Source organism: Spinacia oleracea, unplaced genomic scaffold, assembly GCF_020520425.1.
Source record: "Spinacia oleracea cultivar Varoflay unplaced genomic scaffold, BTI_SOV_V1 SOVchr0_003, whole genome shotgun sequence".
Taxonomy (NCBI): domain Eukaryota; kingdom Viridiplantae; phylum Streptophyta; class Magnoliopsida; order Caryophyllales; family Amaranthaceae; genus Spinacia; species Spinacia oleracea.
The window spans coordinates 28,845-53,486 of NW_026614331.1; the positions used below are offsets into that span (position 1 = coordinate 28,845).

The following is a 24,642-nucleotide window of genomic DNA, read 5'->3' on the forward strand; positions in this document are numbered from 1 at the left end:
GAGTGACTTTTCATCATCAAGATCCATCCCGAATGTGCCGGGAATGGTAATGACGTCATCATAGGGATCTCCTTGCACAAAGGAACTCTCGTGCACATCCTTCTTCACCTTCCTATCAATCTCAAAATCACAAGGATTGTTAGAAGCAATGGCACAAGAATGATTGTGCTCAACACAAGCAAGAGTGTCAACTTTCATGCAACTTTTCATTTTACAGCAACAATGTTCATCAATTGCAAGCTTGAAACTAGCCTTGTCGTCTCCCGCTTTCAAGGTGATTAGTCATTCTTGCACATCGTTAAGAGCACCCGCGGTGGCCAAAAATGGCCTCCCCAAGATAATGGGGGTATGGGCATCCTCATCAATGTCCAAGACGACGAAATCCACAAGGAAAGTAAGCTCGCCAACAACTAAGGGAACATCCTCAACCTTGCCAATAGGGTACTTGACCGAACGGTCAGCAAGTTGCAAGGTGATGTTGGCTGGGACAAGATCACCAACGTCAAGCTTGGCAAACACCGAATAAGGTAGTATGATAACGCTAGCACCCAAATCACACAAGGCATTGCTTATTTCAAGCTCCTTAATAGCACAAGGGATAGAAAAACTACCCGGGTCTTTGAGTTTGGGTGGCATTTGGTTGAGAATGATAGCACTACAATTCTCGGTGAGGTTCACAGTCTCCTTTACGTCGCAATCCCGCTTCCCACTCAAGATTTCCTTGAGAAACCTTGAGTAGGTAGGCATTTGTTTCAATGCTTCCGTAAAGGGGAGAGTGATGTGCAAATTTCGAAGAACATCAAGGAATTTTGAGAATTGCACATCCAACTTGTGCCTTATGAATCTTTGGGGATAGGGAAGTTTAGGAGTGGGGAGAGGTAGGAGAGTTGCCTCCTTTAGTATAGGAGTTTCACCTTCATCATTAATGGGAGGCTCCTCTTCTACCACATCATTGCCACTAGACTCAATGACTCCCTCTTGATCCTTCCCATTGGGCTTAGAAACCTTATTAGCTCTAGGAACATCATCGAAAATCCTCCCACTCCTTGTCACTATGGCATTCATTTGCTTTTGACCATGACTTTGGGGTGGGAGACTAGCATGTGCATGATGTTCCTTAAAGGTATTTGCAAGTTGAGCTAGTTGGGTCTCAATCATCTTCAAGTGAGTGTTGGATTGCTTGAATCCATCCTCAAACTCGACATTCTTCTTGGCTTGCGCCCCCACAAACGACTCCATGAGAGCCTTAAGATTAGACTTGAGAGGCGGGAGTGGTGGAGGTGCAACGCCATAACCACTAAGGTTTGCTTGATATTGGTTGCCAAAGGTCCTCGGTCCATTGAATCCGGGAGGTGGCAATTGAGATGCACCATAAGGACCTCCCGAGTTCAAAGGATAACCCCCACTTGAGGCACCCCTAAATTGCCCATAAGAGTAGTTATAACCCCCTCCACCTTGATGGTTGGGATTATAACTCCCTTGGTTGTATTGGCCTTGATTGCCAAAACCTTGAGATTGACCATAGGGCGCTTGGCTTTGATAGCCTTGTGCTCTATAGCCACCTCGATTTTGGCTATCATACCCACTTCCTTGGCCATAGCCTTGGTGGGGACCATACATGGAGGGCCCTCTAGGTTGCCTAGCAAAATAAGGATTGTTAAGGTTATCATTCCTAGACCTCTCATTTACGGCATTAGCATACTCTACATCAAAATCGCCTTCATACGAAGGGCCATAATCCACAAATGACAAGTTATGAACTAAGGGGCATGCATCGAGGAAATGACTATAGTCTTGACAATTTTCTCAAAAGAAGGTGCCCGGAGGCATTGAGCCATAAGAACTAACCTTGCCCTTCCCCTTAGAGAGAAGAGTGGCCGAGGGAGGAGGAATTGTAGACGGTGATGGCGGTTGGCTTGAAGCTCTCCCCGCGAATGGTGTGTTTTCAAGCTTCTCCAAGCGCGAGGTAAGCTTCTCTATCATCCGTGCTTGCTCTATGGCGTACACCGGACCCTTACCATCTTCACTCCTACCTTTCCCATCATAATCTCTTGTGCCTACATGCCAAGATTGGTAGTTTTGAACTACATCCTCAATGATTTCCTCTATTTGATCCTCAGTTTTATTCATAATGGGCCCTCCCGCGCCCGCACCAAGACTTGTCTTCGAACTTGGACTCAACCCCAAGTAAAATGTTTGAAGCAACAACCATTTAGGGATCCCATGGTGAGGGCATTCCCTTTGGTACTCCTTGAAACGATCCCAAGCTTCGAAGAGTGACTCATCTCGCTTTTGCTCAAAGGATTGAATCTTGTGGCGACACTCCGCCGTCTTCCCATGCGAATAGAACTGGTTTAAGAATGCACTTGTCACCTCGGTCCAAGTGCGAAGTGAGTTGGGCTTGACCTCCTTGTCAAGCCAATCACTTGCTTGCCCAAGTAGAGAGAACCGAAACAATGTCAACCTCACATAATCCGATGTGACACCATTGTGCTTGATTGTGTCACAATAGTGCTCGAATTGTTTGAGATGTTCGTGAGGTGATTCATTACTCTTCCCACAAAAGGGGTGGCTTTGGACCAAATTGATCAAGGCGGGCTTGATCTCAAAGTTGTTGGCACCCGTTGTTGGGGCTTGAATACCACATGTAGCTTCGAATGCCCCCGGTATTCCCAAGTTCTTGACTGGGAGCGCCATGTTCTCAAAAACTTGCTCACTCTCTTGTTGTTCCTCACCAACACTCAACGATGCGAATCTGTTATGGCTTGATGAGCTAGACCGTACACGCCTTAGTCTCCTAAGTGTCCTCTCAAATTCAAGGTCAAGAGGATGGAGGGTCCTTTGACGAGCACGTCCCCTAACAAGCATACAAACTCAAGAAAAACCGTGAGCAATGCCAAGGAAAAAGAAAGCTAAGCGAAATTGTAATGTTTTTGTATTTTCTAATGATGAACTAGTCTCAACTTAAACTCAAAAACAACAACCGTTCCCCGGCAACAGCGCCATTTTGATAGGGCGTTTTTCCGTCGTTGAAAGATCAACGCCACAATCAAACAAAATTTATAAACCACTAGACCAACCAACTATATGAGTTATAGTGGCAAGTAAAGGGATCGTCCCAAAGAAACGATGGTTCTTGAGTTTAAATGTCAAGCTAATTCGAACAAGAGGTTTGATTTCAATTATCACTGCTAAACTAAGAATTAAACTAGATTGAATCAAGGAAGCTAAACGTTAGGGAGTTGGGGATAGTCTAGGGAAATCGGGGGAAATGAACTACCATATAGTAATTATGAATGATGCAATGAAATAGCACATAGGGGAATGAAAACTAATAACGTACTCGCCACCTCTCGGATAGAGCCGCGAAGCAACCTAGCCTATGGAAAGCTTTCGCATAGCCCTAAGCTAGATTAGCAAGCATATAATAGGTGCTATAATTCACTTGCATGAATTAGGCTCACAATGTCTTGCCAAACCTAAATCATACATTCCAATCTAACTCAATCAACTAGCATTTGCAACTACTACTCAATTGATCATGGAAAATCCTAGCACTAAATCAATTTAATCACATCAATCATTAATCAATTAAATCATCAAATTCCCCTAATTAGGCCCCTAGATTCTCCCCTTTCCCTAACCTAAATCTACTCACTAGCCATTCTAGAAATCAAGAAATCCATTAATTCTACACTAGCAAGCATGAAATTGAAGGATTAGGAAGAGAGAATCAAAGACTAGAACAATCAATTGAACAATCAACAAGAGAATTAAAGATCAAAGTAACTAAAGTAAAATCAAGAAGAATTCAAGAATTGAAGGAATTATAGAACAATCAACAATCAAAACAAAAGCAAGAATTAAGAAATTGAATTGAATTGCACAAAATTAGAAGAAGAGTTTAGAGAATTACAAATTGATGCTTCAATGGAGGAGAGTTTCTCTATCTAGAAAATGCTGAAAAACTAACTTTGAGAATCTAAAATTATCAACTAAAATTCTACCCTTAACAAAATAATCGAAAAATCTATTTATAAGTTTCCCCAAATAGAACCAAAATTCGAATAAGAGCAGCCCGCGCAACCATTCGGTCGCACAGACCTTTTGTGCGACCGAACGTAAATGAATCATTCGAGCAAATACTGAGTCCTGTGCAAGCGAAGGCAGCGAAGAACATTTCCTTCGTCATGTGCGACCGAACGAAGAACCCTGTTCGGTCGAATGGGGTTTCTTTGGCTCATAATTTCTCTGCAGCACGATTCGCTCGAACGAAAAGCCTTGTGTGGTCGCACAACTCTTGTGCGGTCGAGTTGATGACCTTGTGCGGTCGCATCCCAAATTAGGGACATCCTGATTCCAAAAATCAATCCTGTGCGACCGAACAACAGAGCACGTTCGGTCGCACAAAACCTGTGCTGTCGAATAGAAGGCTCTGCGATCGCATCCCAAATTAGAGACCTTCTGATTCCAAAAATCAATCCTGTGGGACCTGGATATTCCTTGTACTCATTTGCACTCCTTTGTTCGGGCGCACAAACCATCACTCGATCGCACAAGCCCTGTTTTGGCTTGATTCTACTTGTTTTCCATCACTTTTCATCATAATCACCTATAAAGCACAAGATGGAACGAAACTTATAAAATTCACACAAAAAGCTATTAAAAACTATAAAAAAGTATAAAAACTAACATAAAATCCTAAGCTAAGAGCGACATAAATGTCGCTCATCACCTACAAAATCCAAAATATAAAGGTTTCGAAAAACCGCCCTCGTAGAGGAAATGCACTACGGGAAAAAGTACGAAAAAACTCCCTAGAATTCTGGCGACTCCACTGGGGAAATGCACTCACAGTGGCTCGTTGCCCATTCTGCTCAAGTTTTCAAGTGGGAGTCAGTTTGTTTTTTGAATTTTGAAGGACGCTCCCAAACCTTGAGAACGAATGTCGAAAAACGAGCTTTTCAAATACAATATTCAAATGCGATTTTCAATTTTCAATTTCTAGGCATTTCATGCATTTTTCAAAAACCATATTTGTGCAAAACGAATTTCTACCTTGCCCAATACGTATGTGATCTACATTTGGGCTAGCCCCGGGGGCAACGAAATTGTGATTCTCCATACGGTTCCCGACCAAAGTGTGTGACCATTTCCGCGCCTACCGAAACTTGGCATTTGCTTGACATTCCCGATGTCAAGTAGGGAGGTCGTCTGCCGACACACACGTCCCTTAGGTGGATGTGCAAGTTGTCGCTGGATCTGCCTCTTAGTCGAGTACCTTTTGACACCCAAATCCGACCACTTGCATCATACAAAATTTAGACCGACCTTAGGTTGAGAACTTTGCATGTCGCATTCATATTCATGTTAGTGTGACAACATGCTATTTGTGCATTGTGTGGGCGTCTTTGCACGTGTGAATGGCTAACCTCGAGTTCTAGCTTTGCCAAATCCATTAGCCTCCAACTAGGAAACCAAAGCCCTAGGAGCATCATTCAAACCTCATGCATCTAAAAATCGCCGATTTAAGGTCTTTTAGGAGTGCCACTCCATTTGATTCAAAACCCTTAAACACGCCTCACGCACAAATGCCAAGTTCAAATACAATCCAACGGCGTCATAATGCCGGATTTTCTAGTCCAAATTTCAAATTCCATCCAACGGCGTCATAATGCCGGATTTCTTAGTCCAAATTTCGAGTTCCAAATTCAAAATTCCATCCAACGACGTCATAATGCAGGTTTTTCTAGTCCAAATTTCGAGCTCCAAACTCAAAATTCAACACAACGGTGTCATAATGCCGGATTTTCTAGGTCAAGCATTCAATTTCCTAGTTCAAAAATTTAATTTCAAGCATTCAAATCTTCAATTCCATCTTTCAAACCTCAAATTCAAGTTGCCAACTTCAATCTCAAAACCTCAAGTACAAATGTCCAAACTCATACCGTCGTATTGCCGACTTTTCCATTCCATATTCCAAATCTCAAGTTCAAAATTCTAAATTCAATCTTTCACATTTTTAGTCCTATACTCAAAAGCTTCAAATTCCAAATCCATGATGGTGTAATGCCGGGATTTTTCTCATTCAATTTAAATTCAAACTTCCATGACCAAACACTTAAAAATTCCAAGTCCACGGCGACATGATGCCGGACTTTCAAAATTCCAAATCCAATGTCTCAAATCCATGGCGGCGTAATGCCGGGACCTTCAAAATTCAAAACCTCATACTCTATACAAAAATGCGTCTTTCCCATTCAAGGTTCAAACTCCGAGACAAATTCAAATTTCAAATTCATCTTCAAGCTATAAAAAAAATTCTTGACTTCCATTACTCCCAAATACGAATCAAAATACTTCCCACGGGTTGAAAATCCCCTGAAATAATACAAGTCCAATTTTCAAAGTCCAATGGGTTGAAAATCCACTGAAATAATACAAGTCTAATTTTCAAATTCCAACGGGTTGAAAATCCAATGAAATAATACAAGCCTAATTTTCAAATTCCAACGGGTTGAAAATCCCCTGAAATAATACAAGTCCAATTTTCAAATTCCAATGAGTTGAAAATCCCCCAAAGTAGTAAAAGATCCAATTTCCTTTCTATCCGGTTGAAACTCCCCTAAAATACTCCAAACTCTACTTCGGGTTGAAATTCCCTTGAAATATTCCAAAATCCAATGGGTTGAAATCCCCCTAAAATATTGACGGGTTGAAATTCCCTTGAAATAATACAAAATAAAATTCCCTTTCAAATTCAAATGGGTTGAAATTCCCCTAAAATGGTCCAAGTTCCAATAGATCGAAACCTTCCTCCTCAGTATTCTAAGTTCTAGTACAAGGATATAACTTCCACAAAAGAATGAAGCTCCTCTCAAATATTTCCAACGGGTTGCAAATCCCGAATACAAGTACAAAATCCAAAATTCCGAATCTTTGGAGTGGCACTTAGAGTCAAGTCTAGGTCTCATTTATTGCATGCATATCATATCATGTGTCAGGAAGTTCAAGTTCTAAAATCATGTCATATGTCCTAACTAGGAGTCCAAAGATCTTGTGGGTTCGCCGAAGAGGAGAAAGGTTGAAGAGAACTCCATCAGCCCTAGCCCTTGTAGCCGTCATCGAGCGAGCAGCCAACTCACCTTCTACAAATCAAGCTTCAAGTCCTTTTCAAGAAACTGTTCAAATGGCTGCCCTTGATCAAATCACCCAGCTTATGGTCGTTGTCGCCAGCCTCAGCACCAACCTGGAGAACATAAGCAACCTACTAGGTATTATGGAACAGGCCGCACCCACCGATAACCTAACCAAAAGGATCGAGAGTCTGGTTAATAAGGTCACCAATCAAGAGAACTACTTCGACACCTCAATGGAGGAAAACCTCAAGGGGAAGGAAAACTTGCCAGACAAATTCTCTGCCAACGATATTCCGAAATTCAAGTCAACTGATAATCCCAAGTATCACCTCAAGAACTTCAAAGCTACAATGACTATCAAGGGGGTCGAACTGGAGCTATACCCTGTGGTATTCCCTATGTCCCTAGAACCTGTCTGTAAGAAGTGGTATTACTCACTCAAAGAGCATCAAACCAGTACATAGAAAGCAGTTGCTCGAGCATTCATGGAGCAGTATCAGCCCAACATCCAACTTCAAACTACTCTGTAAGAACTAGAGGTTCTCAGGCAAGGGCCTCAAGAAGGTTTGACTAATTATCTCAACCGATGGAGAGAGATGGCTTCCCAAATGGTGACTCGACCCTCCGAGAAAGAATTGGTCAAGATCTTTATTGCTGGACTCCTTCCGAAGTACAATACTCATATGAAATACCTAGGCCTGGAATGTTTCAAGAGAACCTATGACATCGGAGTCGATATAGAGGACGATCTGATGAAAGCACCATTAGCACCAACTCCACAAGATGAAAAGTGGAAGGGTAAGAAAGCTGAAGTAACACACAAGGTCCACGAGGTCAACGCCTTAGAAGCTCCTCAAGGTCCAAAGCCAAGTAACTTCAAGAACAGCGGCAATCAACGCAACTTCCAGAACAGGTCTCAAAGGGTCTTTACCAACCTCGGTATGACCTATTGCGACGCCTTTGATCGGTTGGCCGAGAAGCAAGTCATAACTCCGATCGGTCCTATACTGGACCCTCCGATCGACAAAAGGTCCAAAAGCTGGGACCCTGCAGCCTATTGCAAGTACCATCAGGGGAACGGGCATGACATTGAAAGCTTCTTCAAGCTCAAGCATCTAATCCAAAATATGGTCGACAACAAGACATTGCCCCTACCACCAGGAGCCAAGCAGTCTTCCTCGGTGCAAGCTATATCTTGTGGAGGTGAAGATGAAGGAGAGGATTTTTCCATGTAATTTAATCTCTACAATATACAAGCCAGGCTACGAATTGATGGTTCCAAGCTTCTGCCATCTCATTCCAAGTGTTCAAAACTGGGTGATCCCTTAACCTAGGGTAACCACCGACATTCAAGAAAACATTTGTCCCCTTGCCACCCTAAAGGCATGGGGCTTCTCCGATTATGATCTCATGCTAACTACCGGTAGACCATCAAGATCCAGGGCGTTACATACAAGATCCTGGGGGTCCTCGATTCGATCTTTTCTTTTGAGACCTACTATAACAGTGCTGAATCCTAGTCATCGATGTGCCTACCAACTTCGACCTGCTATTTGGAGAACCTTGGTTCGAGGAGCTATTGGACGGCCCTGCCTGCCTCACTCTCAAAGGTTCAAGCTTCCATGATGCTTCAATTAAGCAAAAACCGGCCTTGCGCAAGAAAGAGATGAATGCATCCAAGGGTACTATCACAGATAGAGAATCTCTGTTCGTACAATCAAGCCTGAGCTGCCTGAAGGCAAAATGGTGAGAATGTTCCTCTTAGGGCTCAATACCTCGTGCAAAGGCTGCTTCGCTGCATTTGCCTACAGCATGTGGGACCAAGTCTGGCATCAAGTCCTACAGATCTGTGCATGTAGCACCACCTATGACGATGATAATGATGGCGTGGCCGTTTGGGAATACCCCGAGAACTATCTCTATGATTAGTGTCTTTTGTTCAAGTCCAGATTCTGTCTTTCAATTTTAGAGTCTAGTGATGAGTCTAAGAGTCTAGGACTAGAGTCTTGCATCAATCAAGAGCCTTAAAGGCCGATCTTCAAGTCAAAGATGTCGATGTAATGATTGCCAATTTAAATAATACTTCAATTTCCTCCTACTCTTCAAGTCCAATTTTAAAACACACCTCTAATCCAAACAACTTTGCTTCACAAGAAACTGACCTTGAAATACTAAAAGATATTGAAAATCATGAAAATAGGAAGCCCATAATTGAGGAAACAAAAAAAGTTAACCTTTCTAACAACAGTGGTCCAAAACTAGTTTAGATTGGTCTAACTCTATCTCAAGCAGAGCGGGATGGTCTTATCAAGCTACTTTCAAAGTACATAGACGACTTTGCATGGTCCTATCATGATATGCCAGGGGTTGATCCAAGCATCGGTCAGCATACAATTCCCCTCATTCCAGGTTCAAAGCCAATCAAGCAGAAACTTCGTCGCATGAAACCAGATGTTTCCCTCAAAATTCAAGAAGAAGTCTCTGAGCAGCTAGAGGCCGAGTTTATTCGAGAAGCCAAATATCCGGAATGGATTGCAAATGTCGTTCCAGTTCCAAAGAAGGACGGCAAAGTACGAATATGTGTGGATTACAGAGATCTTAATAGGGCCAACCCTAAAGACGGTTTTCCATTGCCTCACATCGACATCTTGGTCGACAACACCGTAAATCATGCCTTACTCTCTTTTATGGACGGGTATGCAGGCTACAATCAGATTCCCATGGCAGAGGAGGATATGGAGAAGACAACCTTCATCACTCAGTGGGGTACATATTGCTATACAGTTATGCCGTTCGGACTGAAGAACGCAGGGGCTACATATCAAAGAACAGCCACATCCATCATGAGCGATATGATTCATAGGGAGATCGAGGTATATGTCGACGACATGATCGTCAAATCCAAAAAGCGACATGAGCATACCTCGGTACTCCAAAAATTCTTCGACAGGCTCAGGAAATACAATATGAGGCTCAATCCTCAAAAATGCGCATTCGGGGTAACGTCAGGCAAGTTACTTGGATATGTCATCAACTCTCGGGGCATCGAGGCTGATCCTTAGAAAATCAAGGCCATCCTAGAGATGAAGCCGCCAACGAATGAAAAGGAAATTCGGGGTTTTCTCAGCAAACTACAATACATCAGTAGGTTCATTTCAAAGCTCACTATGATATGTGAACCGGTATTTCGAAAGCTCCGCAAAAGTGAGCCCAAGGTCTGGGATGAGGATTTCCAACAGGCGTTCAATTCCATCAAAGACTACCTCTCCAGCCCACCAGTTCTAAAACCGGCCATGCCAGGGATTCCCCTCAGGCGCTACCTTACAACGACAGATTCAGCAGTAGGGGCCATGCTCGCCCAAGAAATTGAAGGCAAAGAGAATGCCGTATACTGCATAAGCAAAAAGTTGATCAAGTACGAAACCAGATACACTCAGCTCGAGAAACTCAGCATCGCCTTGGTTTGGTCCACAAAGAAACTACGGCACTACATGCTCTCCCATAGAGTGCATGTAATTAGCAAAGCGGATCCTCTCAAGTACTTATTTGAAAAACCAGCTCTTAGAGGACGGTTTTCCAAATGGTTGGTCATGCTAGCAGAATTTGATCTCAAGTACACCCCTCAAAAGTCTATCAAGGGTTCAGCAGTCTCATACTTCCTAGCCGACTGTCCCGTCGAGGCAGAAGAGGATGATTATGACTTACCCGACGAGCAAATCTTAATGACAAGCGATGACAGTTGGCGACTGCCACTTTGACGGTGCTTCAAATCCGAATGTGAAGGAAATGATGCCCTTGGTCCAAGTATGCATTTAATGTTAAGTCTAATAAATGCGGTTCAGTATTAATTAACAAGTTAATAATTTAGTGAGATCAAGTGAGCTGAATGCCTGGCTAGAGGCCGCTTCAGTTCAAGTGGAATTAATGATATTAATCCACAGCTTACTCTTGACTGAACCCGTAGGGTCACACAAATAGTACGTAAACGGATCAAGTACTTAATGGCATTAAATACTCCATCTATGGATATTCGGAATCGACGGATCTTGGTTTCAGTGGGAGCTGAGATCGTCAAAGGCAAACAATGAATACTCCGGAAACGATGATATTGCCGGAAACGGAAATATGGATCGTATCGGAAATATAAATATTATCCAAGTCGTAGATGTTGCCGGAAACGGAAACATGGTACGTATCGGAAAATATTATCGGAAATGGAAATATTGTCGGAATCTGAAGTATTGCCGGAAACGGAAATATTGTCGGAATCGGAAATATTATTGGAATCGGAAAATAATTCCAGAAACGGAAATATTAAATATTTGTTCGAAACGGAAATTAATTCCGGAATCGGAAATGTTAAATATTGTTCGTATCGAAAATGGATTCCGGAATCGGGAAATTAATCGGAAGCGCGTCGTACGAATTAGCATCGGACGAGACTTGCTAGACGAAGGCCCAACACGAAGCCAGGCCCGCATCCAGCAAGCCAGCGCACCACACAAGACAGCCAAGGCCACGCCAGGCCTAGCGCAAGGCCAGGCCCAGCAGGCCAAGGCGCGCGCGCGATGGGCTGCGAGATGCGCTGCTCGCGTGGGCCGCAAGGCTTGCGTGGGCTGAGCGCCCGCAAGGGTGATGCTCGTGTGTGTTTGTCTCCGATACAAATCCTAAATCTAATGGGATTCATTCAATGATTAAATTCTAAATCCTAATGGATAAATAAGTTAATAAGAGTTTTAATAAAATTCTAATTAAGCTAATTAGTATCCTAATAGGATTCCAATTCCCTTTCCATACTCCTATAAATATGTGGCCCTGGTTCACAATTCACAGACGAGTTTTCAAGTATTCAAAGTGACTTTTTGAGAGCAAAATTCAGTCATATTATTGCCCCATATCAGCCGAATATTGCTAGTACCTTAAGGGCGATTCTAGTTGGTGAATCTTAAGGCGGATCCGGACGTGCTGTGGACTTTCTACGGAGGGACGACACTTGGAGTCCTAAAGACTTGTTCTTGTTCGGTTCGGGCGCAGCTAGGGAGGGCATGCTACAAAGTGTATGCATTCTAGACTAATTATTTGATTATGTGCAATTAATTTGAATCCTGGCATATAGGTTTTTCCGCATGATTTATGTTGTTCATATGTATCATAACCTAACAGTGGTATCACGAGCCTCTTATTAATTGCATGATCTATTAATTGCTTAACATGGTTAAATTTTACAAATTTGCAAAGAATTAAAAGGGGTGATTAATTTTCGTAATTGTTAATTAATTGCAAATTGCGTTTATTTAATTATATGTACGCAGTTTTTCGGCAGTTTCATCGTTACTCAACAAAATCGAGTGATTTTTGTGTCAATTCTGCATGTAAAAGGCATTCTAAAATTTTGACAAAAACACTACTTTTCCGCCGAACCTAGAATTCCCAAATTCGAAGCCTAACTATGACTTTTCGGAGGTTTTAGTTTTTCGAACGCAAAAGTTTGTAATTTTAAGATGTTAAATTGAATATTTGCGATTCTTGTTGTTAAATCTTGAATGTTTGATTGACCTACTGTATATGTTTAACAAATTTGAATTCCTAAGCTTGTTAATTATACAACCTAATTTGTAATCGTAATTAATTTGTTGAAATTCGAATAATTTAGAATTTAATTTGATTTTCATAATTAATTGACGATTTAATTAGGTATCCATGATTAAAAACCACCATAAAAATTGTTAATTTATGATAAATTTTAAATTTTTATGACCTACATTTGAATCCATGTTAATCGGAAATTAATTGATGAATACATTTTCGATTTTTCGCCCTAAAATTATGAAATTAATATGATTTATTAATTTGTCGTTAATTTTAAATTAAAAATTTTAAATTTTTATGAAAAACGCTCATAAATGTTGCACGCACAAAGCAAAGGACGCTACGTGTTACTCTTAAGGGGTGTTGTATAGTGCGGGCACGTGACGACGAGCAAGGGAGCTCGTCGCCCGTGCGGTACGAATGCAGCGAGCAACATAGCATGGCGCGCGCGCGAGGCTTTGGTGCTGGCCGTGTGTGCTATGCGATGGGCGAGGGCGACGAGGCAAGGCACAAGCGACGAGCGAGACGCGTGTGGGCAGCGATGGTGCTGCGCCACAGCGCGCCTGGCTCGCCCAAGCAAAGCAGCAGCAGACGCGACACAGCACAGGGGCTGCGCACAGCGTGGCCAGCGATGGTTGCGTGTGCATGTGGCGTGTGGCTGTGTGTGCCTTGTGCAGCGATCGATCGAGCGGGTCGCAGCAGACGCGACACAGCACAGGGGTTGCGCACAGCGTGGCCAGCGATGGTTGCGTGTGCATGTGGCGTGTGGCTGTGTGTGCCTTGTGCAGCGATCGATCGAGCGGGGCGCAGCAGCCTTGTGGCTTGATGGGGCTTGGGCGCAAGCCCAAGTGCCTCGTCTTGCGACGATTTGTACGTTTTGATTTTAATTTGAGATTTTCAGTTCGGAAATAATTTTAATTAACTTTAAAATTAATAATTTAAATTATTTTCTCGGAATTTAATTTTGATTATTATAATTATTATAAATTTTAATTTATACTAATTATTTTACTAAAATTAATCCTTGAATTAATTTAAATTCGTTTAATTCAACTGAAAATAAATTAAATGGATTCGATTATAATTTTATATGAGCTTTAAATTTTAATTAAACTTGTATGTTTCCGGTTAGACTAGAAATACATTTTTATGTTTAAAATAAGTAAAGCATATAAAGTTATTGGTTTAAGTGGGAGCCTTTAGTCATAAACTCTTGATTACGTCTACAAATCCTTTAAGGTTAAAACAACTTGATTAGAATTAATAAGGACTGAATTATTGGTAGATTATTGGTGCCCTTGATTAATTGCTGCAAATATTTATGTGATGCATACAACATGTTTTTACTAACCAGCTATGTGGGCCATTCATGATAATGAATGGGTGAATGGTATATATTGTATATGTACTATTTTGCAGGTTATTAAAAGTGACTAGTATGGCCCAAATAGGATAGAAAATATGGTCTGCGTACCATTAATTTGAATGTAATATTGGTCTAAAGTACCAAATTTTATTGCTTTTAAATATGGTCTGCGTACCATCAAATAGTTGTAATTAGTTTAATTATAGCTTATCCTATTTGAAGAAAATGGCGCCTCCCATGGAGAAATTCAAGACGGAGTTTCCAATCCATTTTCAAGACGGACTTTGAAGTTGAAACTTCAAGATGAAGTCGGGCCATACTAGATCACATTTATATCTTATGCATGCTTTAAGTTATTTATTGCTTTTAAATATGTCTTAATTATGCATGAGATTATGGCTTGATTATGTTGCATGATTAAGGATTTTAGTTCACTTAAACTCTAACCAACATAGTAAGAGCCTTAAGTTCCAAACTTTAAAATTGAGTTAAAAGGTGCCATGCCAAAATAACACTTACTTGGATAACCTTTACATCAATCTTAGTAATAGTTTTCCACCATAGCGAGGTGTTACTTATTGATTCTAAAGGGGTAAGGTACACAAATAATTGTGAGTACAAGTTAGTTTTGGTGAAACTCAATGATATAAGTAAGGAGTCCTTTTATGTCGTGGAAAAATTGATAGGTTTACCTAATAAATTCTTAGACGTACCTATCAACCAAGAGTAGTTTATAGACTATTAGCAAAAGGCTTTTGCTTACCTAAAATATTTTAGAATTGAGTCTAAATACATAATGTGCTTAATTCTTCAATGATTTAAGGATCTTGGAATCATTTTATTCACACCTGTCGGAACAATAAATTTGAATAAAATGCCAATGACTTGTTTAAATTGCATGCTTGCTTTATGATAAATGTTTAGACTTTGCATGCTTCAATGTATGTTTTAATTATTGTTTATAATTAAATATCTTGCACTGCAGTAAATCCTTTTAGAAAGGTAACAGTAAATTTCCTCGGTTGGTAGTGAATCCAAGAACGATTCACGGAAATGAGAGAAAATGAGCAATTTAAAATGTACGTTTCTTTTAGCGACTTTTATGGTTGTTTTCGAGTATCAAAGTCGAATGGCGAACCGATTGGTGCTTGTGAATTCAAAATACAATGTAGTTTTGAGATCATAAAGCATTGAGTTTAAACACTCAGCTTTACCAATGGTTAACAACCTAATATCTTTGTCCATTTAATTCTCGAATGAGTCTAGTCCCTAGACATTCAAATAGATCGATGCTTAGAGAACTTTAGAAGCTTCTGGTAAGATCATCTAGTTGAAACGGAATATTCAACATGAATAAAATGGTAAGAACTTTGATGGAGTGACATTGGACATGTCTAACAAAGTATAAAAGTCAACACTAAAGAATTCAATTCTTAAGACTATAAGAAAGGGTACAAGAAATAGGAAAACAAGGAACAAATGAAAGGAATTTACGATTCCGTTTCTACGTATAAGTTTAAGTTTAAAGAGAAGTAACCTAGCAATCAAACTTCCTTGGTATCATATACCGCTTGAGGTTCTTACTTCGGTAATAACTCATACAATGGAAGCTAGGCTACACTAATGGCCTAGAAGTGGGAAATGAAGCATGGCAATGCTACATTAGTTGTAGGGTCATCTAGTTGGTTTTAAGTCCTCTCAAAGGATGGAACTTAATGGCTATTTTGTTCCATAATCAGCATACCTAAATTTCTGCTTCAAACATAGAAAGACTCACATTCAAGAAAAACAAAAACAATGTTTGTTTGTTTATTTGAATGAAATGGTCATTTACGGGTTGAGTCAATATGCTTGATTAAAACAAACAACTCTTTAACAATAAGAACTTTACTAGGTTCAAATCAATCTCTTGATTTGAGTTCCACAAATCTTTGGCATTGTTACTTAGACCATATCAACAAGTTAACATTCAAAAGCTCTATTTTAATGGAATTTTGAAAGTTGGTTGATTTCTAGATCAATTTAAGACAAGCAAGTCTTACTTGTTCAAAGTAACAAAAGAAATGAACTATTGTTAGAACGCCTAGACAATAGAGTTCAAAGTTAAAGAGATATTTTATGACTTTATTATATCACCGGGATTTGAGTGAATATTGGTTTATTTACTCAATGTGATATAAGTTTGAATTTGTTTGGCTAGTTCAAAGATTCAGAAGTATAAAATCCACTTGGCAAGAAATCATAAAGATCTAGGTTAGATCATGTTGATGATTACTTAAGACCAAGAATGATCATCAATGATTGTGTGTTGTAATTTCACGATCTAGCTCCATAAGATATTGCATATCTAAGTTGGAATGATCGAAGTCAATTAGTACTTGATTCGATCAATGATGAATCATAAAGACTTTTCCTATAATTTCTAAAACAAAATGCTCAACTACCACCAAACTAAACCAAATTCGTCAAAGCTATTGAAAAGTAATTTCAGAATATCTTTTCATAATATATCTAAAGAGTTGCTAAACTCAGTGGGAGCTTAGTGTTTGTTATTCAACAAACTAAGGCCCAAGTATATATATATGTTTCATTGTGATTTATTCAAATGAGACACAAAGGTATTGTTTCTAACACGAATTTTGAGAACATAATGTTTGTTTGCTCGAAATAATGTCCTTTTGGAGATTCGTTTCCAAAATGACAAGTGGGAGAAAATAGACCTCGAAAGTCTTCAAGGCGAACAACAAACATAAACGGACATTCCGGGGGCTTTTCAAAGTTCTTTAGAAAATCCGAACAAGAGAGGGGAGTGATCTGACAAACCAGGATTTAGATAATCCACACAAACATCTGTAAACTGATTATGCCAGTTACCACACCCAAAGGCCCAATCAATCCTAGAGTTTATTCTTAGATCACCTTGCCCTTTACTGCTCCAGGAAAACAAGTTACCATAGATTTTAAGTTCAATTAGTCCTGTTGCAGTAACACAAGCATCAAAATCTCTAGTTTCTGCATCTGTCACATGGCTTCCATGAATTATGTCTCCTGAATGAAACACTGAATTAAAGTCACCCCATGATGAACCAAGGGTGAGTCACACTTGCCCCAACTTGTACCAGACTAGACCACAGTGGTCTCCTATGATCAATAGCATGTAGCCCATATACAGTAGTGAAGTTAGCAATGAAATTCCCATGTTTAGCAGCAAGCTCACCATGAATAATCTGCTCAGTTTTCAAATTCACAGTAAAGGTACCTCACTGTGCCTCCACCCAAGCCAAATCCTGCCTTAATGAGAAAAGTCATAATTCATTTCCCATTTCCAACTGGAACCCAATTTTTTCTGAATCTTAGTAGCTTTTACTTCTTTTACTCTAGTTTCTACTAAAGCTATAACATTGATTTTATGCACATTTAGTAACCTCCTAACCTCCACTACTTTATTAGGATCATTGAGACCCCTCACATTCCAAGTACACACAATCATGGTGGATAAAAGATTTCTCCCTCCTCACCTCCATCTTCTCCTAAAGAAAATCCTTGAACTACATCAACCACTCTAGGAACCTGAGAAAATCCCACAGTATGATCATAATTCTTTGACTCTCTCCTTCTTCTAGAAATCACCCTCCACCCATCATCTTGGGCACTACTCTCCTGATCTTGGTGCATAGGAGTGGCAACAACCATCACTGAATTGCTCTCTTCACTTTATTGACTTTTTATTCTTATTTTTACTTGATTTATCACATTCAGTTCGTTTATCACGTTTTTGCATTAACATTATCTTGTCTTGCGTGCATTTTAGTCGTTTTTACTCTGAATGTGTCTTTTATGCTCCATTTTGCTGCGCATGGTCATTTCGGAGTACTAACGTGCTAAATAATTTGATTTTAGGCTTAGACGACGATTCAATTTATTTTACGATTTGTTAAAATGCAATACGATTTAATAATTTGCTACACAATTCCCTAATGTGCTACACGATTTTATAATGTGATAGGCTATTTTATAATGAGATATACTATGCTTTGTCGGTGCATCAATGGAATTGCAATATGCAGCGACGCGTCGTGTCGTGATATACGATGGGCAGCGACAAGCTTCAATGTGCAGCAACGAATGCTATCCGACAAACGACAGCCTCACAACATTGTAGGGCACGAGCACACAAACTTGCAGTACAAGCTAGCAGTAGCAGCCTTGGCAGCTTTGTGCGCCCACGCGCACACTCGATGTGCCCACACATACTCGTTGCGCCCACACACCTAACCTCTACGCCCGCACAATCACCTACCTTTTATCTGAAAAGTTCTTGCCTTGGAGTCAGAATTTTGCACTGTCGTGTTGTGCACCCGAACCGCCTACCGCTGCAGTCGTATATAAGCAGCAACAACAACAATTTTTTGGGAGCTCATATTTTTGTTGCGCAATAGAAAATAGAGTAGCAGCGAGCGATTAAGTTAGAGAATAGCGAAGGGTAGTTAGAATTAGATTAGAGAATAAAAAACAATTCATAGATTAGAATAAATTTCGTGGGTGTTCTTGTTTTAGTTCGGTTTTTGGAACTGAGATTTTCGCTTCCCTTTTTAGTCGAGGAGACGCAGTAGCGAATAGAATAGCAGCAAAAGAGAGTGATTAGAGAAGCATTGAATCGATTTTACAGTTGATTTTTTATTTACTTTAGGAATTAGATTCTCAAATTTCAGATTATTTTCTCTTTTTTTCCTGGTTTATTTTGTTCTTAAGTTTCGGATTAATGTTCTTCATTTTTGGGCTCCAAATTCAATAATAATGGTATAATTTCTCTCTTTTATTCTTTAATTGTCTCTTTAATTGTTTGCTCATAGTTTTTTATTAGTTTATGGTTACTTTTGTGTTTTGATTTTTGAATTTGTGGTTGAATTTTATTGAATTTTTGGTTTGTTTTTCTTAGTTGAATTTTATAATTTTTAATGTTTGAATTAGTTTAGTTATTGCAATTAGCTTAGAATCATGATTAGGTTTTGTTCTAGTCTAATTCTAGTTCTAATCATGCTCATTGAATATTTTATAATCTAGAGATTAGGGTTTAAGCTTTGGATGTAAAATTGGGGATTTTGGAGAATAATTGTGATTGTTTGTGTCATTAAATTGATTAAATGATGTTTCATTCCATGTCTAGTTCGTTCAGGATTAGCTAACCTAAATTGCTAGAATGTTGGAGTGTTTCGCTTCGAATCGGCGTGAAAGCATAATTCGTGGCTTTCATTACTTTGGGTTGATCGTTCATGATTTCCTCTTCCAGCCTTGATTTTAGCGAAAGCTACATTAGGATTAGTTGAGTAGTGCTTGAAACCGAAAAGTATTCAAAGCCATATATTGGCCAAGCATCATTCTTTTAGTCGTTGCATGTCATGAGCATTTAGGATCTTCAAAACTACCAATTCGAATTCCATTTCTATTTTCCGGAACCTCTAGAGTTTCTTTACCTGTTCATATTTCATTTATTTTTATTTCAATAGATTTATACATACATACATACTTTTTCCGTTTGATCTAGGTTGTGAAAGCAATTAGTTTGGAAAATGAAATGTATCCATTCTCTTGGGACGATCCCTACGCTTGCCCCTGTAGTCAATATAGTTGGTTTGTTTAGGAGTTTATTAATTTTGTTTGATTAAGTGGTGTTCGTCAACGACGCAAAAATCGCTTGTAATGGCGCCTTTGCCAGGGAATGGCATCATTTCTTGATTTTTCATTCTAGTTTATTTTTCGTTTTCTTTTACCTTCCCTTTTAGAAAAAAAAAATTGAAAAAAAAAACAAAAAAATGGCAACTACCTTTGGTCCTCAAAATGATGAATCGATTACACTTGATGATCTTCTCTATCTCCATGATAAGTTCTTAAGTTCTATGAAATATGAATCTACCAAATCATTGTGCCTTTTCATGAAATATCTTGATTTTCAAGTAGAACGCATAGTACGTTCTAGATTTTCATGTCCCAAAGAGTTGTAAAAGGATTTTTGGGAACCTTTAACCTTATGCATGAATCTATTAAGGATATTACACGGAGATGAGAAGAATTTGAGGCTATACTGCCACCTATGATGCATGACATTTAGGAATTGAGTATTGGAGAGTTTGTTCCTACTCGTTCCTCTTTGAGTGAATGCCTTGATGATGGTGATGAAAAGCTATTTTCTCCCTTTTGCTTTGAAGTGCTTCATTCAATTGAACTTGAGGATGAAAGTGAATTTCCAACCAAAAATAATGTCTTCAAGGTATTAAGGGAATTGAGGATGTAGAAGTCCCCTCTTTGAATGAAGGATCCTTGGTTGAGAGTTCTTGTACTCTTTGTGGTGTAAGTGAAGTTGTGTGTGAAACTTTTGTTCCCATTACCTTCCTTCATATACCTTTCCGAATTAATAAACTCAACATTTATCCTTCATTTCCCATCTCTTTTCCCTATTTACCCCAACTCCCACCGCTTGAGTATTCTTTTTCCTCTTTTGATCCTAATGATTATCCTTCCCAAGGATCAAGAAGAAGATAATATTTCTTTTGTTTTTCCTTTAGTTTGTAGTTTTGATTCATCTTCTTATTTTCTCATTTTTACCTTTGATTTTTCTTCTTTTTTATCACCCCACCCCCCATAGGTATAGAGTTGCATTTAACTTTGTGCATGCTTATCACTTGACTCTTGCCTATTTGATGTTCTTGGATATGTTTTCCAATGCATTTGACAAACTATTGCGATCATTGTCGGGGTATTTACTAAAGGTAAAGGTCGTCAAGCTAATAACGTAAAAGAAGCGCTTCTCGGGAGGAAACCCGTGGGTTTGGGCATTGGCCCTTGTATAATAATTTTATTTGCTTTTTGAGTTTGTGTGCCTCACTGTTCATTGATGTGGAAGTAATTTCATCCACCATTACCTTGCCCGGTAATTCTTATGGTGAGTTCGTTTGTTATTTCGGTTCTTTGCGGGACTTGCTCCCACGATACTTCCGAAAATATCATTCTAACTCTTTGCATCCTTTGGGGAATGGACATATTTTATGTTGGGTCATTGGTTGGATGAGTAGTTGTGTCTCCCCTTGTTTTGTTTTAGGCCTTGAGGACATGTCCTAATTCAAGCTTGGGGGGGGGGGGGGGGTGAGATTTGATTGTATGATTGCCATGATGACCTCCATGTGATAGATTGCGTGATTTTGTGGATATTTCATGATTGATTTTCATTAATTTTATTTATTCTCTTTGATTTTCGTTAATGTTTTCTTTATTTATTATTTCTTTTTGTTTTCTTTTATTTCTCTCTTTTTATTTTGCTTTATTTTCTTTTCCTTTTCTTTATTCTCTTTTCCTTTTCTTTTCTTTTTCTTTTTCTTTCTTTTCCTTTCTTTTTCTTTTCCTTTATTTTTTCTATCTTTTTATTTCTTTGCAATATTCATAAAATTAAAATAAAATAAAAAATTCCTTTTTGTTTTTAGTCAAGACAAGTTTTTCTAGCTTTTTAGGTTTTGTTCTTGTTTTGGGCAAAATAAAATTGGAACTTGTGAATTTAAATGCTTTTATTCATAGTTGGTAGACGTGTGCATAGTCTTGGATGTCTAGGGTCGAATCTAGGATTTTCATGCAAATGTAATTGGTTAGAACTTTGGACAGCACGATTCTTGATCTTTTGGCTTGTGGTAAGATGGTGTCGTTCTTTCTAGTTCTTTGAAACCAGAGAGGATGGTATTTGTTACCCTTGTGTGAGGATATTGATTTTTTCTAGCCATTTCTCAAACACACATTGCATGTGCGTCTTGGATCCTTGGCATTGACTTTCTCTTATCTAGAACTTGACCGTTTCCTACACGAGATCGCGACCCAACTACTCTAGGGGAAGATAAAGGCATTTCTTTCGGTGACTATTTTCTTTTTGTAATTTTAGTACATCATTTTTCTTATTTTTTTGTATTTTGTTTGCATTTTTCCCCTTGCTATCCATTTGAGCCTTGTCCTTTAATTTCTTACTAGCTCATTACAAGCCGATAGCTAGTGTTGGTGTGCTTTGAGTTGTGATTGGTGGTTTATATTTGAAAGGAGGAACGAAATGTGAACTCAAATGGAAAGTCGGGGAAATTTTCTTGTACTTGTTGAATAAAAAGAAAAAGCAAAAATAGAGAATAAGCCAAAAATAGAGAAAAACAAGGCGAATAGAAAAGTTTCACTTGAAACACAAAAAATAAGAAAAACGAAGCAAAGAAAAGTTCAAAAAGATGTTTAGTTTGATTTTGTTTGTTGAATAAGCTTGGGGGAACTCCAAATAAGTGGTAAACTTTGGTTTTGGTCCTATTTTCTTGAGTTAAGTTCAATTTGATGCTTCACTTTAGGTTTTAGCTCCAAATCCCAAATTTTTCTACATCCTTCACCCTAGTGTAACATTACACCTTAAAAGCCCATGTGACCTTATAGAGTTGAGTCATTGGGTTGGAGGGTGGAATAAGCCAAGCCTATGGAGCGAGTTTGTCATGCCAAGATTTTCGTGTAGCGTTCTCTTCTCTCTTGAAACTCTATTATTTTTCGGCACCTTCGTGGTGTCTTGAGGATCCATCCTTGAAAGTGGATTTGAAACTAGAGAGAGGACACGGTAAAAATGGTTATAGAGGGATAGAGGAGTGTAAACATCCTAGTTCTCTACGCTTTGCCGTTATTCTCTCACTCGACCTTTTGATATCCATTAGCGTGCACTCGTTCATTGACTTAGAAATATTTGTATTCACTCTTTGTTGTTCCATAATAAAAGCCCAATGCTAGAATTTTTGTAGTTTTATTTTGTTTGCTTATTTTAGTTTTTTTTTTCCCTTTAGATCTTGCCTTGGCCATTTTTGGAGAGTTATGGGTTAATCTCTTAGAAAACCCTTGCGGATCCACTCGCCCTCATGAGCGATCGTGGGGTTTAAAGAGCTTGTTGCATGTGCTTAAATGCAACTGTGATTCCTACGATAGTGAGTTAGTATGAAATCTTGTAGTTCTTATTTTCGTAATTTTGATTTCAAATAAATGAGCTCATTCTCCCTCCCATTTTTAATCTTAGCTTTGCTTGGGGACAAGCAAAGGTTTTGCTATGGGGAGTTTGATGAGCGACATTCTTAGCATAGCATTTTATTTCATTTTATTAGCTTTTTCTTCTTATTTTTACTTTTTTTTTTTTTTTTTTATCATTTTTAGTTCGTTTATCGCGTTTTTGCATTAATCGTAACATTATATCGTCTTGCGGGCATTTTAGTAATTTTTACTCTAAATGTGTCTTTTATTCTCCATTTTGCCGCGTATGGTCATTTTGGAGTACTAACGTGCTAAATAATGTGATTTTAGGCTTAGATGACGATTAAAATGATTCACGATTTGTAAAATGCTATACGATTTAATAATTTGCGATACAATTCCCTAATGTGCTACACGATTTTATAATGTGCTAGGCAATTTTATAATAAGCTATACGATGCTTTGTTGTGTGCAGCGAATGAATTGCAATGTGCAGCGACGAGCCATGGCCGTGCTATACGATGGCCAGTGACAAGAATTTGGCAACTATCGTGGTGTGTGCCCGCACCGCCAAGCGTGTCCTCCCGCACCGGCCACCGCTGCAGTCGTATATAAGCAGCAACAACTGCGATTTTTTGGGAGCGTCGGATTGTTATTGCACAATAGAAAATAGAGTAGCAGCGATCGATCGAGGTTAGAGAATAGCGCATGATAGTTTAGAATTAGATTTGGAGAATGAGAAACAATTCGTATATTAGAATCAATTATTTTTTCCATATTGGGAATTTCGTTGGTGGTTCTTATTTTTGTTCGATTTTTGGAACTGAGATTTTCCGCTTCCCTTTTTAGTCGAGCAGCAGTAGAGAGAATTAGAGCAGCATTTAATTGATTTTGTAGTTGATTTTTTCAATTTCAGGAATTACATTTCAAAATTTCACTATTATTTTCTCATTTTTTTCTGGTTATTATGTCTTAAGTTCCAGATTAATATTCTTAATTTTTGGGCTTCAAATTCAATATTAATGGTATAATTTATCTCTTTTATTCTTTATTTGTCTCTTTAATTGTTTTCTCATAGTTGTTTATTATGTTATGCTTAGTTTTGTGTTTGAGTTTTGAATTTGTGGTTGAATTTTATTGGATTTTTGGTTTGTTTTTCTTAATTGACATTTTCTGATTTTAATGGTTTGAAGTAGTTTAGTTATTGCAATTAGAATCATGATTAGGTTTTGTTCTAGTTTAATTCTAGTTCTAATCCATGCTCATTGATAGTTTATAATCTAAGATTAGGGGGTTTAAGGTTTGGATGTAGAATTAGGATTTTGTAGAATAAGTGTGAGTGTTTGTGTGATTAAATTTATTAAATGATGTTTGATTCCATGTCTAGTTCGTTTATGATTAGCTAACCTAAATTGCTACAATGTTGGATTGTTTGTCTTCCAATCGGCGCGAAAGCGTGATTCGTGGCTTGCATTACTTTGGCGCTATAGTTCATGATTTCCTCTTCAAGTCTAAATTGTAGCGAAAGCT

At 38.8% G+C, this 24,642-nt stretch overlaps 1 protein-coding gene and 1 pseudogene across 1 annotated transcript; one reads left to right on the plus strand and one right to left on the minus strand.

The window, feature by feature from the left end:
• Positions 1-282: 282 nt before the first annotated feature.
• On the minus strand, positions 283-1,158 carry LOC130464803 (uncharacterized). Its single transcript, XM_056834029.1, has 2 exons — positions 612-1,158; positions 283-482 (listed from the first exon to the last, which is right to left on the minus strand). Exons 1-2 carry the CDS (start codon positions 1,156-1,158, stop codon positions 283-285), a joined length of 747 nt encoding a protein of 248 aa, XP_056690007.1.
• A 1,060-nt stretch (positions 1,159-2,218) lies between these two features.
• LOC130464809 (uncharacterized) lies at positions 2,219-2,319 on the plus strand (annotated as a pseudogene).
• The last annotated feature ends 22,323 nt before the right edge of the window (positions 2,320-24,642 follow it).

Coding starts and splice junctions, on each gene's coding strand:
- LOC130464803 (XM_056834029.1), bottom strand. CDS start 1,158: ATGATTGAGACCCAACTAGCTCAACTTGCAAATACCTTTAAGGAACAT. Junction 483..611: donor ACCCAAACTCAAAGACCCGG/GTAGTTTTTCTA, acceptor ATCTTGTCCCAG/CCAACATCACCTTGCAACTT.